The sequence below is a fragment of the Sinohyriopsis cumingii genome, chromosome 16 (assembly GCF_028554795.1).
Source record: "Sinohyriopsis cumingii isolate HCF-2022 chromosome 16, ASM2855479v2, whole genome shotgun sequence".
In the NCBI taxonomy this organism is placed as follows: Eukaryota; Metazoa; Mollusca; class Bivalvia; order Unionida; family Unionidae; genus Sinohyriopsis; species Sinohyriopsis cumingii.
This window is the reverse complement of record NC_142976.1, coordinates 72,774,483-72,793,491: the sequence shown is the minus strand read 5'-3', so window position 1 is coordinate 72,793,491 and position 19,009 is coordinate 72,774,483. Positions and strand designations below refer to the sequence as shown.

Genomic DNA, 19,009 nt, shown 5'->3' with positions numbered 1-19,009 from the left:
AAATGACGTGTACACACACACACACACACACACACACACACACATATGCACGCACGCAAACACACACACACCGCTGTTGGGATTTTCTGCGCATCTAAGGTTTCTGTCGTAAATATTGGCGCTAAACACATACCGAATTCGACAGACTGACAAAAATAAAATACTGCAATGCTTACCATTTCTAAAGCGGCATTTGTAACCAGAACATTCTGTTCAAAATAAAACTAATTTTGGACATAAGGGATAATACCCGTTTTCTTTTTTTTTCATGAATTGCGATATGTCGGCCTTTTCCGTGCATGGCTTTGAAAACATAAGATACAATGTTTATGCATCGGGCCATGGCAATGAAATGCATTAATTTGGACTCTTTCTAACAGCATTTCAGCTGAGGAACTAGATCAGGTTTATAGATGGTTTTACAAAACTGAACGTGACAATCTCACTAAATGGCAAGAGATATTAAGCAAACTAAATCGATCTTGTAAAAAAATTAGTAAAATTTCAACACTTGATAAAAATAAGATAATATGTTTTAGAGAAACAACAATGAATAGGTTGTAATGTGTTTGCAACGTCTCATTTATGGGGACAAAATTGCGAAAGAATCTAAAAACAGACTACACACCCATGAATTTCTTGAGAATCCGTTCGAGTTGACAAGTTGGATAGCATATGATAAAGTAAAGGTGTGGGATAACTTGCAAAACTAGAAACGTGGATTAAGATACAATATTGTTCTGAGGTAAATATTTCTATTAATTCAAATACTGGATTTATTTGTATGGTTCTAAAATATAAATATTAAATAGGCTTTTCTGGGTTTAAAGTTCAAGAGGGTCATGGAGCCGGTTTTCATTTTAACATTTAGAAATCACATTTTCTTATGCATTTACGATAGACATGTGGGGTATTTTTGTACACTTTATGAATATCGCTTTCCTTAATTAAAGTACGATCGTTCTTTCTTGATACAAGCTGGATTTTCTACCCAGAACAACACCTGACCGAATGTTTACAGAATGACGTAACATTGCGCAGAATTACGCGACGCTTAGAATAGGCAGTTACCTTTAAATGAAAATGTATACATCTTGTGATATATCATTGATGCATCGTACATATTATACATATATTTTATTTAAATATCATATATAAATAACACCAATTTTTATAAATGAAACAGACTGGCTGTAAACGGTCACATGATACTGATCTGGAATTTTGTACACATCGATACATTCTGGGACTACTTTCGGTTTTTATACTGTTTGCAATATAAATAAACATTACAGACACATAATTGTGAAAAGATTGTTCTATCTTTTAAACGTTTAATTCAGCAAATAAATATAAATTATACCCTTTTTATACTTTTTCAAATATTCTTTGAAATGAATAATTTATAATTTGGCGTTCGTCTGCTACGTAGTCGCGCAAAATGTCCGATTACGGTGATTTTTCACTGCAATATTCTGCGGAGTTTTTTGAACAATTACATGACAAGGAGTTAAAAGAAATAATAGCAGCGATTGAAGCTGATGAAGATGGATTTGACAATAATGCAATGGCTGTTACCAAACGCTGAAAATGAAACAGAACAACAGATTGATAAATTCCCTCACACAGCACCCCATGACCTCAGCCACCCTAGCAATACACAACAACAATAATAATAGAGTGGGAACTGGGCCAGTCAATTTTGAGGCCGCTGTGGGATGTAAACCATGATTCAAGAAATTGTCCAAAGAAGACTTAAAAGCTATTGAAATAAATCAATACTCGGAGGCTACTAAAAAAAACACAAAATGGAGTATTGGCGTTTTCAGTGGTAATTTAAAAAAACTATTTTATTTTTGTTTGCTTATTTAAAAAACGTTGCATGGTGTGAATATGACCACTTATACAAAATAAAAACAAATATTTATGAGACCATTGGTCAAAGACTGAATAAAGTTTTTAAAGGGTAAAAGTACCATATCCACCAATGTGACCTAACACCATTGAATATATATATATATATATATATATATATATATATATATATATATATATATATATATATATATATATATATTCCATAAAGGTGATTATTTTGCTAAGTAAAGTTATTTTGGATGTGTAGTCATTATTTCTTTCCAGCACTCAAGCACTCAACTATGCAACCAAACAAGATATATGGCCGGTTTTGCGAGCAACTCTAAATTGAACAAATGCACATTTAATTTCACATTAGATAACTGAAAGGATCTTGTTATAAGTATTAACGCTGATTAAAAAGATATAAAATGTTATTCCTGTATAGGACATACTAAAATTAAAAAGAATGTTTGTTTTTTTTAATATGAAAAGAAATGTGCGGACACCACGGGTAGCCATTGCCTAAGATGTAAAGTATGAAGTCGCCGAATAAACGTAACTGTGACAGTAGTTACATTTCATTTGACTTAACTTTTACCATCATTCAGAAGTCCAGCGACATCGTGCGATGACAACGGAAAATCCTCTACGCTCATGATTTTTAAAACATTATAATACGTTTCAGAAACAACAGCAATAACAAAACATCACAGTATGTGTACCACGTAACCTAGAAATTTACCGTATAATGTCGATATGATTTGCAACTTTGTATCATTGATAAACACTGCTGATAAATCCTAAGGAAAGTGCACTCATATCATTAATACGAACCATATTTTTGTAGGTTACTTGGTGTAATTTCTATTTCAAGGTTTTAATCCAGCACAAATTTCTTTTCTCTCCCCACATCTAAGAGTAATTGTTCCTTATGCAAGAGAGGGGAGGGGAGAACAGAAAGCAGAAAGGATTGCGAAGAAAATGTGTACTATATCAAATTTATTTAGAAAACGGGAATTATTAATACTTTTTATCGTTATTTTCATACGTCACTAGTTATTATTTGCAGATCTAGAATCAACTGTACACGATCACGAGACGGTTTATTAATGCGTATCATTGCGCTATGGACGGATCACAATTTGATATACTAATAGTATTGGTATATCACATTGCTTTATACCAACACTTTAAAAGCATTGCATTTTCATGAGTGTGGTGTGTATATATATATATATATATATATATATATATATATATATATATATATATATATACACACACACACACACACACACAATAAACTGACAACGAACAGTGCGAAACTAGTATCTAACTAGCCTGTTCGCTTTTGACTCTTTAATGAGTCTTTTTCAAAGGCAAATCCAAAACATAGACAGGACAAACAAATAAAACAGAAAAACGGTTATGTTTGCGAAACTTTACATGGCTGTTTCTACAGGCATTAAACATTTGTCTTGTCAATGCTTTGTATTTGCCTTTGAAAAAGTCTCATTAAAGAGTCGAAAGCGATCATGCTAGTTAGATACTAGTTTCGCACTGTTCATTGTCAGTTTATAGCAATTATCTCAATGAATCCCTGACACACCTGCTCACTTGCTGGATCCAGTGCTGCACTTGAAAGGATTGTTATTCGCCATATGATTTGTATTCTGTATGTGTGTGTGTGTGTGTGTGTGTGTGTGTGTGAATAAGCTTCACCGTATGTTTTAAAGTACGAAAAGTACATCTAAAATAAATGGTGAATACTGATGCAATGTTTGTTTCAGCCAGTTACGTACTGAGAAACACACCGCATATGTGTATTAGTTATGACCCACTGCCGGTTTTATGATGGAAGGGCCTGCTGGTAGATGTAGGGCCTGTTGGTGGATGTAAGCTGATAGGCACTGTCGGGTTGAATGGCATGGACAGTACAGATGTAGAAATGGTCCTAAAAGATTGGGTTTCTATATTTGTGCAGAAAACTGACGTTTGGTTTGAACCGCGAAGATGACAATGTTAGGAACTGGTGACAATCGAGTTCTAAATCAGTGAGTGAGTGTGAAACGAGTAGGCCTACATTTTGGGTATTTAAAAAAAGAAGAAATATCCATATCGCTTTTTGTTTTTAAAATTGGGTTTTAAGCTGACAGGAGTCTACAGCTGCCTTTGGTACTTTTGTACCTAATATTATACACCGTAAAAAAAAATACTAATGAAAAGCAACATCAACAGTACACATAAAATGCAGATTTATTGTAAAAATTATATAAAGAAACTTAATTTAGCATTCTAAAAAAAAGTTTATCATTTAAAAAAAATGTTTACTTATATGGAAAAATGATAGATTTAGCGTATGACTTATTTTTAAAACTTGGCATAGTGAATGTGCAGAACGTCAATTATTGAATGCCTGAACTTCAAAACTGTCTTGCATCCTTCACAAATCATTTCTCTAGAAGTGATATCTAATTAAAATGAGATCTCCACTGCCGTGGGTGAAGATCTGACAGTGACCGCTTAGGGTTCATTTTTTGGTGTCCTTTGAGTTAGCCAGTGGAAATGCAGCTTTCAGAAATTTGAAAGTGGATCAAATCGATAGGCACACACTGGTGCTCTTCATCTATATGCTCAGCTTCCCAAACACGAAGATACAAGACATCATCTGATTGGCTGATAAAATTAGCAGTTATGATAATAACATGGGTAACTAGAACATGACCTGTCAGATCTTCATGTAGGACAGTGGCGATTTGATTTTAATCAGATTGTCTAGAAGTGTAGATGAATAGGGACAGAAGAAATAAAGTTACTGAAGTTCTATTTTCAATTTATTATCATTTGTACCATTATCTACAGGGGTTAGAGTTTTGACTCTATCAAAATGAGAAAGTTTGTCATTAGCTTCTTGTTGGTTGGTGTTTCTGTGGGGTTTTCCTGGTTACTTCTCCAGATATGCTAGTCACCATCTGTTGAAAATGATTATAAGCCCACAAAACCAAATCTAAATGAGGCTTTAAAATAGTACACTATATTCTTAATTGTGTTGCTGATATAGTTATCAGCTGTGTTGTGTTGCTGTCTCATGTGGAGTAGCTGACTCATCATCATCAGTCTCATGACCTAGTGTGGTCGTTGAGGCACTGTGCTGCTGAACATCTGACTAGTTCCTTCCACTTGTCTCGATCATGTGCCAATGCCTCTGTCTCCGCAAAACTTTTCCTGGTCCATTCTGTGATATTGTCAGTCCACTTTTTTCTCTGTCTACCTCTCCTTCTGCCACCCTGGAAGCTGCCCTGCAGGACTGTTGTGGATAGACTGTTGGCTCTAGCAACATGGCCATACCATTTCAGCTTTCTCTTTTTGACGGTGGTGAGGAGGTCCTCATATTGGCCTACTTCATGCCTGATGGTGTTATGCACGTCTTCATTTGTGATGTGGTCCATGTAAGAGATGTCAAGGATGGTTCTGTAGCATCTCATTTCAAGTGACTGGATTCTTCGTTGTAATTCTGCTGTCAGGGTCCATGCCTCACATGAGTACAAAAAGACTGAGATGACTAGAGCTCGCAATAGTCTGATTTTAGTTTTCAGACATATTCTTGTCTCTCCAGATGGGTCTTAGCTTTGACATAGCTACCACTGTTTGTGCTGCTCTTGACAAAATTTCTGCTCTTGATCCCTCTTCAATGATTATGGAACCAAGATATTTGAACTGGCTCACTGTTTCCAGTTCATGTCCTCTGACTTTAATCTTGGCTGAGATTTGTTTGCCACTATTTGTCATCAGCTTTGTCTTCTCACTGCTTATCTCCATGTCAAATCTGGAAGATGTTTCATCCAGGTTCTTCACTAAGGTGGCAAGCTCGTCTTCACTGCCTGCCAGCCCATCAATGTCGTCTGCAAAGCGGAGGTTGGTGATGTTACACCCTCCAATGCTGACTGTCCCACAGTGGTTTTCCAGGGCTTCGCTCATGATGCACTCTAAGTAGTTGTTGAAATCTAAGTAGCTGACTGAACGTCTGTTATGGCAGGGAGTTGATTAGTACCATAAATCAGCCCACACCTGTAATAATATTGACTAAAGATTATGGGGATGATGTCGCTAGTTCACTCAAAGTTGCAGTTATTTGCAGACAGTTTGGTGTGCACACCGGTATACATTTATATACTTACTGGTATTTCTTGCAGCTGTTGATCTACCTGAAGGTATTTTTTTTTGCAATAAGTGCATAATATTTGCAGATCAAATCCTATGTTTGATGACTTGTAAATCCATGTGGAAAGCACAACCCTCTGTCCTGTGGCTATTACTAAATATTGGTCAGTGTCTAAATTGTATGCTGGTGTGTTCTGAAAAGATTTGCATGCAGCAAAATTGTACATTTTAATAAACAGGTGACATCTGACCCATTTATCGTCCATCATTATCAACACAGATTTGGTGGGCGTTGATTTATTGGACCAGAAGTTGATATACCTTGCGATAATATTTAGTAATGATTTTTATGTGGTCTTAATGATTAGAAGAAAAAATGAATTAGTGAATTTTTTTCATGATATGTATTTTATTTCAGTTCAGAGCTAATGATGGGATTTTTTTAAATCAATTTTTTTGTCTATATGAATCAATGTAAATTAGTGTAAACAGTGTTGTGGTGATGACATAATTAACAGATGTTCTTTTGAGAACTTGGAGTTTATAACACTGCATCAAAACAGGGTAGCATTATGGTCCAATTTGGAGTTGTTCATTGGCTTGCATATAAGCCTTATTTTAACAGTGATTAGATGATATCATTGTTGCACTGTCACAGTCTACACTAAGGGGCGACTCAGGTGAAATAGTTGTCCTCAAGTCTGTCATTTTTCCTTAACATACCCGAAATGCATTCATTTTTTGCTTTGCATGATTTCAGGCCATCCCATTACCCAGAGTGGTCCAGTTACTATAATATATATCTTGTATGACCATATTGCCCACTTTGTTGAAAGTGTTGGACCACCCTGCCCAACCTTGTTGTTTCAGTTGAATGTACTAATAATCAATATAACAGGAACAGGCTGACACAGATTTGAAAAGTCCTTGAATTTTCATAATTGAAATGAATGTCTTTGAAATTTTGTTCGACCAAAAAAGTCCTTGAATAATCCTTGAAAATCTCTTTATTAGTCCATGAAAAGAGGAGGAGGCAATGTCATCTACTATTCTTACGTCATTTTAAGGATATAGAAAAGGATTGTGTCAGAATGTTAGCATATAAACATAGCCATATAATGACTTAAGAACTTCATCAAAGACAAATTTTGGGATATATTAATGATTTATGGAGTTGACTTTAAGAGGAAAGATAAAGATTGTTGGGAAGAGAGTTTGGGGTTGGGGTACACCTGTACATGTATGCGATAATGATAAAGCTGTTCCTGATACATGTCTGGCAACAGTAAGCAAATACAATAGGAAATAAATATTTTTAGAATTAAATTACAATCTTACATAAACTTGATTGAGTTTATTGTTGACCAAAGAACTGATTTTTTTCATTCACCAGCTGATGGATCTTGTGGCGGCCATTACAGCCAAGCCACATGTTTATGAAGTCTGCTATCATTTCATGATTGCCGATAAAATATAGCTTGACAATTTCATCAGCCATTTGCTGTGTGATTAATGTTGGTGATCTGAAGATATTTATTTGGTAGGTATATTAATTTATTGGTTCAGGTGATAAACATAATCCTTCAATGCATTGTTTTGCCGAGAAATGACCCCAACGGGGCCATTAGGCTCCATAAATGTAAAAAGGGCCATGAATTACCTGATGCTATTACTATGATTGATGTACTACTAATCAAGTGGTTCAGAAAATGAGAGCAGTAAATTGATTGTCTTACAATATTAGATCCACTATCGCATCCAATGAAGGCGCCATTACACAGGTGTTTATCAGTAACCAAACTGATGCATTATTCAAACTCAAAGTTGTTTGCTTAGATTGCTGATTCTATCCCCAGTTGAATTTGTAAGTGCTAATGTATTGGAATTTTAATGAGCCATCTTAAAAAAAATCAGTTGGGATAAATGTTGGAATAGTTATAAATTGGACAATAACTGTTACATTCAAATTCATACAGTATGCATATCTGAGATTAAGGAAAATCCATGTTCCCATGGTTGGAATATAATTTTGTCATGGACGAGATATAGTGGTTATCATGGATTATCTATGTCAAGGCTCATAGTGGACAGATTATGTATTATTATCCTCAGTTAGAAAGTCTCATCATTATAATTATGTACTAGTGGACATCCACTACATCACAGTAATCTTTCATGTCGGCTCAGATTCATTACACTGTGCAGAATGCTCATTCTAACTTGTACACAATGCCATTTAATAGTCGAAGGCTTGATCACACAGTCCCATATGTGTATTGCAAGAGATTAAAGATAAATGTCTGAGAAAACAATCCTGAGACTATTTAGGTGCTTCATAGAATGTGCAAAGTTTAATGATTGTAATTTTAATGAGACATACATTATGATGCTTGAGACAAAGATAACAAGAAAAAAGAAATCACATGTATTAGCGTGTTTCATTCCATTTTTAAGATAAAAAAATATGTGATAAATGCTGTGATTTATTTATTTCCTTTGCCCCAGTCACTTTGAATTGTTCGTTTAACATGTTCTGACAGAATGAAATATACCCAGCACTTTCCAAAATAAAACCTCTAATAGATGAGGCTGTGTTTGGTACTTACATCCTATACATATCCATGTGACACATTCTCTCAGGAACAAGCACAGGTTTACTTTCACTGTAGACCTACTATTTTTATGCAGACTGTGAAGCACACAATGCCACATTCTGTGACCATTCGCTTAGAAAAATATACTGTCAACTCTCAGCTTGGGTCAAGAAAAGACCACATCGAGTGGAATTGTCACAGGATAGGGTAGCATGAATTTGTTTATCAATATGTGTATCTTTCATTGTGACATCACAGTGCACAACATTCAATCCGGATTGTACTTGATCACACCTTTAAGTTCATTTTATCCAAAATGTCTGCATACTATAACATTAATTTTGCATTTCTCAATGCATCTAAATAATGACAGCTGCAAACTGCATCAGTTCAGATCTGCTACAGCATAATGCACAGGCTGATCTGGGTTAGTGTAGTCCCTGACCTGCCAGTGCTTTCTGTAGTGGCAGATCTGGGTCTTCATTTGCAGTTGGATGACTTTTAAGTGAGTATAAACATTACACAAGAAACATTTTCAGTTAGCTATCATTACATTAAAGAAAATGTCAGTGTTGTATTGGTACCCTGTGATATATATATACAATAAAAACTATAGAGACAAAGTTTCTTTAAAAAATTCAGTCGTTTAACCATTTACACCATACACTCACTTAAACTGCAAAGACCAAGATTTGCTATCACATAATGTGGTGGCAGATCTGTACCTTAGAAGTTTGCTTGGAGTAATCAGTAGAATAAACCGAGTAGACCCAGATCTGCTGGAGCATTCTGTGATGGGAGATTAGGGTCTGTCTTGTTTGCTGTTGGATATATTGATCCAAATTAGCGGCCCTGAGTGGTCTAAAGTGCTCACCATTAGGGTTCACTGCCATCTCACCTCTGTCTGTTGGGGTTCTAGTCTTGGGCTCAGCCAATTTGGGTACGTGAGAAAGCTTGCTGGTAGATTCTCATGGGTCAGTTTTTTTTTCTGGGATTTTCCTCAGTTCTTCCTCCACCATTTATACTGGCCACCATGTATAGCCTATCTTGTGCTGAAATATGGCATTAAACGGTATAACAATCAACTGATTCAAATTATCTGTTTTACTGTTTGGCTTAGAGATCTCAAGTCAGAAAGCTTGTGCTTATTAACCTCAATTTCACTGCACAGTTTTGAACAGTAGATCTGATGCAGTTTAACCAGGTTTCTTCTGTACCCTTTCAAGAATGCTGTAGCTGAAATGCGACATTCTGCCTACAAATTTAAAGGTATTGTTAGCACACAGAGTCAAGTTAGCTTATGGTATTGCCCTACATCCATCATCCATCCATCAACAATGGCCTGTAATGCACAGAAGAACTTGTGATTACACTAGAAGCCATATTTCTAAACTGTAGAAGCCATATTTCTAATCTGATTTTGATTATAATTGAAATATAGACTTGTATCAACAAGATCTCAGATGAGTTCAACAATTATTGAGATTCATGAATATTAATTAGGTGATAATGCATCTGATTGTCTGCTCTTGTTAGCATTTTTGTGGCCAGGTTATTTTGATCCAGATTTGAATATGAACTTATATCATCAAAAACTCAGATTTAATACTAAGGTCCATGCATATGAATGAGGTGATGTAGCGTCTGTATAACATACTATTGCGAGTGAAATCCACTTGTGATAATGAAGTGATCTTGCATCTGATTGGTTCAAGTTTTCAACCTTCTGGTGACTCTGCTTCTGATCAGAGGTTGATCAAAGGTGTTAGATAAGGCTGTTACATGAGTTTGATTATTAACAAGATCAATGTGTATGTATGAGGCAATCTGGTACCTCTTTGGTTGAGCTTGTTGCTACTTTGGTTGAGCTTGTTGCTACTTTGGTTGAGCATGTTGCTACTTTGGTTGAGCTTGTTGCTTGAGCTTGTTGCTACTTTGGTTGAGCATGTTGCTACTTTGGTTGAGCTTGTTGCTACTTTGGTTGAGCATGTTGCTGCTTTGGTTGAGCTTGTTGCTACTTTGGTTGAGCTTGTTGCTGCTTTGGTTGAGCTTGTTGCTGCTTTGCTTGTTTTTGTTGCTGCTTTGGTTGAGCTTGTTGCTGCTTTGCTTGAGCTTGTTGCTACTTTAGTTGATTGCTACTTTGGAGGCTGTAATTCTCATCTGACATTTGTCAGATGTGGAATATCGACATATATCAAGATTTTGGAAGAGTTTGATAATGCGTGAGATCCACTCATATTAATCTGGTGATCTTGCATGTAATCAACTGTGCTTATTACCACTCAAGACATCATCATTCTGGTTTGAATTTGATAAAACTTGGAATGTGTGCTTAAAACATCAGGCTTTCATGTGAGTTTGGTAATGAGTGAGATCCACTCATAATAATGAAGGATCTGATATAGGATTGACTGAAAATTTTACCTCTCTGGAGAGAATACATGTGATCCAGTTTGTAAAAAAAAAAAAAAATTTAAAATGCAGATTTATCATCAACATTTTGGATGAGTTCCGTAATGAATGATATCAATACATATTAATGAAGTGATACAGAATCTGATTGGCTGAGCTTGTCATTGTATTTGACTATTTGTTTTTTGAGGATTTTTACTAAACTTGGTAAATAAGCTCACACTGATAATTTCTGATAATTATTAATTAATTATTAGTGAAATTCTTGAGTATTATTCAAGTGATCATGCCTATGATTGGTAGTAGTTGTTGACATTCTGGTGAATCGTTCTGATCAGATATTGATAAGAGTTGTTAAAATAGCCTTTTATCAACAATATTTTGAACGAGTTTGATAGTGCTCAAGATCTGCTTTTAGTTATGAAGTCATCTTTTATCTAATTGAGCTTGTTACCATTCAGGAGACCAAATTTCAATTGGACGTTGCGTCCACTTGATAAATATTCTCACATTATCATAGCCCCAGACAAGTGATAAGTGAGGCTGCACATCTTGGTGAGGTGATATTGCTGAGACTGGGTGATCATGTTAACTCTCTATTTCATGTCTAATTTTGATAAAATGTTGTCACTGGATTTATACCATGAAGATTGATTATAAGTTAGATCTATGCATATTATTCATGCCTTTAAACTTGAAAAGAATTCTCAGGCTCGAGTAAATTAAATACAATTCATTATAATTTTAAGCTGGAAGATAGTTTGCATAGGGTTGTATTCTCACAGTATTGCACAAGCCCACAGTGTGAAATGATCCATTGTTAAGTTATGTAGGTCAGTAACATTAGGCCCACTTGGACCTCTTGTTATATTTGTCCGATTTTTCTGCTAAGTTTTAACCATATTTTGCATTAACCTTATTACCAAGAATCTGTTATTCAGGCTGATCTTACCAGTTGGGATGGTCTGCGACTGATAAAGCAGAAGTTGGCAAACATCACTGTACCAAATTTCAACATGGCAGCATCAAAAGATCTTGAATTCACAGCAGAATCTTGTTTGAACAAGGTTAGTGCCCCATACTTTGAAGAAACTAAATCTAATTCGAGCATAAAAAGAACTGCAGTGAACAAAGATTCCCCTGATGGGCAAAATTTGCTTGAAAGGAAAGTTGAAAGTTCTGGAACTCAGATGAAGAAATCTATGAATCTGCTACACTGCACGGCTATCATGATTGCAGTGACTGGACATTCTTCAATCTTCATATCACCAAATGCTATTTTGAAAACAACAGGTTCTGTTGGAGCATCACTTATTGTATGGCTTGTGGGCGGTCTAATTAACTGGATGCTGGCATTATGCTTCGCGGAGCTAGGTACCATGCTACCAAGAGCTGGTGGACCTTATGCTTACGTCATGCGAACATTTGGACCACTTCCAGGATTTCTAATAATGTGGGGATACGTTGTGTTTGTTGCTGGACCTTTTTGGGCCTTTTTGGCCTATACAGCTGGATTATATATTTTGCAGCCTATTGAGGAAGTCTGCGGATGCACTATTCCAGATTCAGCAGTAAAAATTCTATCAGGCTGGATTATGGGTAAATATTAAAAGTAAAACTAATTATAGTGATCATTATCTTCTAGAGAACTTTTTGACATTATTAATTATTGATGTTAAATGAGATGTTGTGTATCACTTAACATCTAATAGTATGGCAACAAATCGGCAGTGTAACTATATGCAGAGGGCATCAGGTGGACAATGCATATATTTGGGCAGTAAATTCTACAAACCTGACAATGTACTTGCATAAATGTATTGTCATATTCCATAGTAGCATCACACTGATAATAAACTGGCAATAAGTTAGCAATATGAAAGCACGTTTTTATACAAACTGACAGTAAGTTAGCAATATGAAAGCACATTTGTATACAAACTGACAATAAGTTAGGAATATGAAAGCACATTTGTATACAAACTGGCAATAAGTTAGCAATATGAAAGCACATTTTTATACAAACTGGCAATAAGTTAGCAATATGAAAGCACATTTGTATCCAAACTGGCAATACATTAGCAATATGAAAGCACATTTTTATACAAACTGGCAATAAGTTAGCAATATGAAAGCACATTTTTATACAAACTGGCAATAACCTGGCAAAAAAACTTAAAATTTTAATATCAATAATACCATGCCTGTTGCTATTGCATAGCAAGTACTTTTCTGGGTCAAAAATACCATGACTGTATAAGGAGAATTTGTCCTGCCATGAGTGTGAACCAGAGTATTCCAGAACACTGGATCACCCCAGGGAAACAGCATTCTTTTGATGGTCATGTGTACTCAGTTCTTTCCTTGGTCACATGGGCATCATCTTGGCACTGTTGTCATCCAAGGAGATTGCCATTGCTTTGGAAGATTAAGACTCTGAGGCGAATTTTCTGTACCTATTAGCATATTCTTAGATGTTTGGTTATACATGTACCCTGATCAGTTTGTTTCGCAGTTAAGCTTTCTTGAGTGTTATTGCATTTTTAAATCCATGCCCGTTGTGTACACTTTGCCTTTTCTCATTCTTTTCTCCTTCAAGATTGTTAGTAATAAGAGGAAATTATAAATCATTGAATGAAATGACTAAGTGTTGTTTATTTTTCATACTGATGTTTTTCGTTTTTAATATTGGTAGTGAGGTACAAACAAATGGGATAGTGTGTGAATTCAGTAACAATGCCCATGCTAGGAATTGTCTTGATAGGGTATTGCCAACTACTAGATTTCAGCCAGTGTTGTGTCAATTTGTAATGCCATTATGTTACCAGTTCTGTTTTTTTGTGTGATTTGTTCTTCTTCACATTGCACAGCTATCAATGGACTGGTAGCACATCTGACAAAGAAAATATAAGTGAGACAATAAACTGGTAAGATATGTGACAGTAGACTGGTAAGATATGTGACAGTAGACTGAAAACATACAAAATCCATTCTGTTATCAGATGTCCATACTTTTGTCAGTGTATTGGCAGTTTATTATCAGATGAAATTATTGCTAGTGTGTTAGAAGTGCATTGACAAATTAAATTTCGTTATACTCTTTAATGTTAAATGATCTGCTTTGATTATTGAATTTTTTATGAAATAAATAAAGAGTAATTTGATACAATGATACATTTTTCAAATAGTTGATACAATGATACATTTTTCAAATATTTGATACAATGATACATTTTTCAAATATTTGATCGAACAATATGTTTGCATGAACTGACAGTAATGTGGGAACACAGATATGAGTTGGACCATGTCCTTATCAGTGTGGTGTCATATCTGACAACCAACTGACAACTGGATGGTTTTACATTTGACAATATGCAAGCAACAAACTGGCAGCAGATGGGAAATAACTTACTTTTCTTGTAAGGTAAATTTTAAATGAATTGGTAGAAACATGTAATAAAGTTGTTTATGTCTTTCATAAATGTGACATGAAATAAAGTTGTCTTGTCACAAAATCATTCTGTAAAGAATTTTTTTTATGTGTTAAAGAAATAAAAGAGAAAACACCATTTACTTCTTGGTGTATTTTCATTAAAATATTTTGTTGTTTTATTTCAGTTTCAATGGTTGCGTTGAACTGTGTGTACATGAAGTATGTTACAAAGGTCCAGACATTTTTGTCAAGTACAAAATTACTGGCACTATTAATTCTAATTGGTGGAGGAATCATAATGATAGCAAATGGTGAGTTGGAAGGCGTTTAAATACATTATGTGCTGGCCCTTTTGTTTGCATTCACTTAAGGCTTTAGTCAAACACATTCATTGTGCAGTATGCTTGTATATAAAACAAACATCAGTTGTTGGGTTTTTTGTGGGTTTCAATGACATTTTTAACACATCATTGGATATATGATGCAGAGGAAATGGGAACTCGGTGCTTTTCCCAAAGACATGTGCAGGCAGCCACTGCGGGCTGGTCCGAGTGGATATCAAACCCTGGATTATGACTGATGCTGTACAAACAACTGCTGTCTCTCCTGACATCAGATTATGTAACATCATGTTGGTCTTTATGTATGTCTTATCAAAAGTTTATTAAATGTAGCCTTTATTTAATTTTTTGTTGTTGAAATTTGACATTTTCTTACAACTTTCTAAGTAAAGGGGTCTTTAGGCTCTAAGAATCAAATTTATTGCACCCTTTCAGTTTCAGAGGGCCCTGCCTATTTTTTCCATCAATTAGCATGAATATTACCTGGTTCTTACAGCACCAAAGTTATGAATATATAATAAATTCCTTTCTGATACTGGTACATTAATTTCAAATGATAGTCTGCCTCTGGTCCATTATGAATCGTCCTGTCTTTAAAAATATTTGCCTGGAACTGTTTTTATCTAGCTCATGTATGCTTAATCCATTCAAACATTACAAATTTCAGAGGAAACCTTGTTCTGAAAACTTGTGTAATTTGGAAAAATAAATTTGTAAACTGCAAGTACAATGTTATAGAATCCTATTTTTAGGAATAGTCTAATGTGTATCATAATGTGCATGGTTGTGATGTGAACACTTGTGCAGCTAAAAAAGAAAGTCGGTACATTTTTGCTGCCTACATCATGCAAGATACCAACTACTATAACTGGTAAACGTAAAATAATAGGGATAAAAATTTCTCTTAATCATAAAAATATAAGTCGAATATAGACTTGATCATTTTTTTTTCTTCATCTTATGCCACACATATCAAGATAATGTAGTGTGAAAAATCTGGCTTTGTAATATTTTTGTAAATTTCATAATTAAGTAGCATCAAAAATGAACAAAAAAGGTTCATATTTGACCACTAACATATCAGCACTTTGTAATGGAGTTTTGAAAATCAGGCATAATTGACTTTGGGGTCAAGTTAAAGATTATTGCTTGTGATTTTGTACTTCTTTGAGCTATTGAACACAGTACATGTTTAAGGAAAGTTTGACCAGAAGTTTATGGTCAGCACTCTGACCTTGATTTTAAGGTCAAAGGTCATGCCTCCCAATTTTTTCTGTACTGGCTCCTGATAACAATAACACACTGTTACGAGTCTATGTTCTTAAAAGTAACAAAAGAGTGAAGACAAGCTATATAATAGTTTAACAATTTATTTCTCTAGATTACAAAAGTGAAAAATGACAAATAAAAGAACTTACGGTGTTGCAAATTAAATCCAAAAATAATCTAAGAATTTAAAAACAGAAGTCCAAGTAATAAAGAGTCCTGAATGAAAATGACTTTGAGTCCTGATGAAATCCAAAATTGAAGGCGATGACATCTTTAATATCCTACTAAGTGCAGATGTGTCAACAGTCTCTTGTTGAATCACAGAAAATATTATTCCAGTTTTGAATTCAGTATAAATTCCAATCAGTATCTTTATCCAAGAATTTTGTCAGAGCACTTTTTTATTTCCAGAGAAAATAATAACTTGAATTTGAAGAAAATAAAATTTAACCCAAACTGTTCACAACATAATACAACTTAATGTGTCAAGTGTTTTAAGCCCAATTGACTAGCTTTTATCCAAACATCTTATATGACTAATTAAGATTCCTGGATGAGGGACAAAGTTCATTCTTCTGGAAAAAATAGAAGTTTGTTACCAATTGGCACATGATAAAATATCACATAGTCCAGGTATGACCTTAACTCAACTTAATGATTCTTACTCTGAGAAAGGTAAAAAATACATTGTGAAAAAGTTGTTTATGAAAACTGTCACTGATTTTGGAACAAGGTCAGCAACTAGATACAATGTTTCATTTCCCACAGAGGATAATGAAGCTATTAGTTGTTTACATCATTGAATAAAAAAAAAGGTGAATCAGGTGTTATGTATATTTGATTTAATTTATATTTGATTTAATTTAATTGTTTGTTTGTTAGTTTTAATTTTTTATTATTCCGTTACATGCTATTGTAGCGTAATTTTATTTACTGGAATTTGTTGTTGTTGTTGTGGGGTTTAACACCATTTTTCAGCACACGATAGGCTATACATGGCGGCCAGTATTAATGGTGCAGGAATAACCCTGGAAAGAACCACTGACCCATGAGAAGCTACTGGCAAGCTTTCTCCCGTACCCACATTGGTCAATTCTGAGACTCGAACTCACGCAGACAGAGATGAGATGGCAGTGATCCGTAACGGAGAACGCTTTAGACCACTCGGCCACTCAGGGCCCCTACTAGAATTTGAAATTTTCCAGAAATTAGTTTGTCCTGACTGTATTTTTGTAAACACCTAATATTAGAACTTTGTATCTTAATGATGACCTAGTTCCTGACCATGATACAGAATTTGTTGCTGTTGTTGTAGGGTTTAACGCCAATTTTCAGCACATAATAGGCTATACATGGCGGTCAGTATTAATGGTGGAAGAAGAACCTGGGAAAACCCCGGAAAGAACCACTGACCCATGAGAAGCTACTGGCAAGCTTTCTCACATATCCACATTGGCCGAATCCGAGACTTGAACCGGCGCAGACAGGTGAGATGCAGTGATCCGTAACAGAGAGCACTTTAGACCACTCGGCCACTTGGGGCCCCTCACAGAATTAGTAAGAGTTGAAGTAACAACTTTTTAAAATATTTTTGTTAATTCATTTTTAGTGTGGGATTTATAGGGTGAAATCAAATTTGTACTGGAAGTATGTGAATTTAGACATGTAAATAGCCTCTATTTTGAAATTTTATTTTTACTGGAATTGCACAATAGATTTAATAGTGATGTTTTGAGAGATAATCTCTGCTGGGCTTTTAAACATCAAGATGTTAATTCTGTTGTGACCAGTTTGAGTTGAAATTCTATTTTATGGAATTATTAATTCTTTCCCTGGGAATATTTAAGTGCTCATACAGAATTCTTGGACAAAGACATTTATTGAAATTATATTTGGAATTCAAACACTGGAATATTATTTTTTGTGGTTCAATAAAGAACTGAAGATACATCAGTACTATACTGGCTATATCATACGTCAACGCCTTCGATTTTAGATTTTTTTAGCGACTCAAACTCAGATTCGTTAGAACATTTTATTAATAGGACTTCTAATTTTTAATTCTTGGATTATTCTTGGATTCATGTTGGATTTGATTATTTTTCTCATTTTTACCTAGTTTTCTAGGGACATAATTTATTTGCTAAAGTTTGCAAAGCTTGTTATCTTCACTTTTTTCTTGTTACAGTTTATGAGAGCCTAAACACGTAACACAGGTCAAACAGAACTGAACTCAATTCTGGACAAGGTCAAGTCCAGTAAACAATGTTACATTACAATAGCATGTAATGGAATAAAAAGGAAATTTAAAACTAACATAACAAACAATTAAATTAAATATGCACAACAACACAAGTATGAATGTTTTTCTTTTTCAATATCAATCTGTGTTCATGGATATAACGAAAGAATACCCTAAATGATTCCACTTGAATAACTTTGTTTTTTTTCTTCTTCTTGTTAAAAAATATTAATTACAGATTTAATTAAACCATGTGGTTATATTATGACATTGGCGAGGACACAGTTCATCGATCATCTATCATACGAGGCTAAAAGGCTATAACAAAGAATTTCGTGCTGCACTTGCAGGTATTTTGTGGATATGTTAACTTAGACATGTAATAAAATATTTTCATTACCAAATGTGGTTTGTTTGAGTTTCTCAGGAGTATTTTAGATGTTTTTTTTACATCTATGAAATACATTATAGTAATTGCATTTATATCAGACCATCAGTTGTTGTCATAGTGATTAACTTAAGTACTGGATGTGGCAAAATTAATTATTGTTTAATTCTGTGCAGTTTACTCAGTCGGAGTTCTGTCGGAGTCCTGTTAATAAATCTCTCCCTTTATAAATCGTGCACAATGGGGTCCACAAACATAGACCACGCTATAAGTGAGGGCGCAAGTTACAGAGGGACCTGCAAAAAT

General features: G+C 34.7%; 1 protein-coding gene across 2 annotated transcripts in view; it reads left to right on the top strand.

Annotated features, from left to right (window-relative positions):
* The first annotated feature begins 3,573 nt into the window (after positions 1-3,573).
* LOC149780772 (Y+L amino acid transporter 2-like) overlaps positions 3,574-19,009 on the top strand; it is a 60,796-nt gene continuing 45,360 nt past the window's right edge. Inside the window, exons 1-4 of one of the 2 annotated variants that reach the window (XM_089937845.1) lie at positions 3,574-3,914; positions 7,415-7,561; positions 11,969-12,626; positions 14,649-14,774. In XM_089937845.1, coding sequence (XP_089793971.1) covers positions 12,044-12,626; positions 14,649-14,774 — 709 coding nt within the window. In that variant the 5' untranslated portion in view covers positions 3,574-3,914; positions 7,415-7,561; positions 11,969-12,043. The remainder of the gene's footprint in view (positions 3,915-7,414; positions 7,562-11,968; positions 12,627-14,648; positions 14,775-19,009) is intronic. The other variant, XM_089937847.1, reaches the window with a different exon arrangement.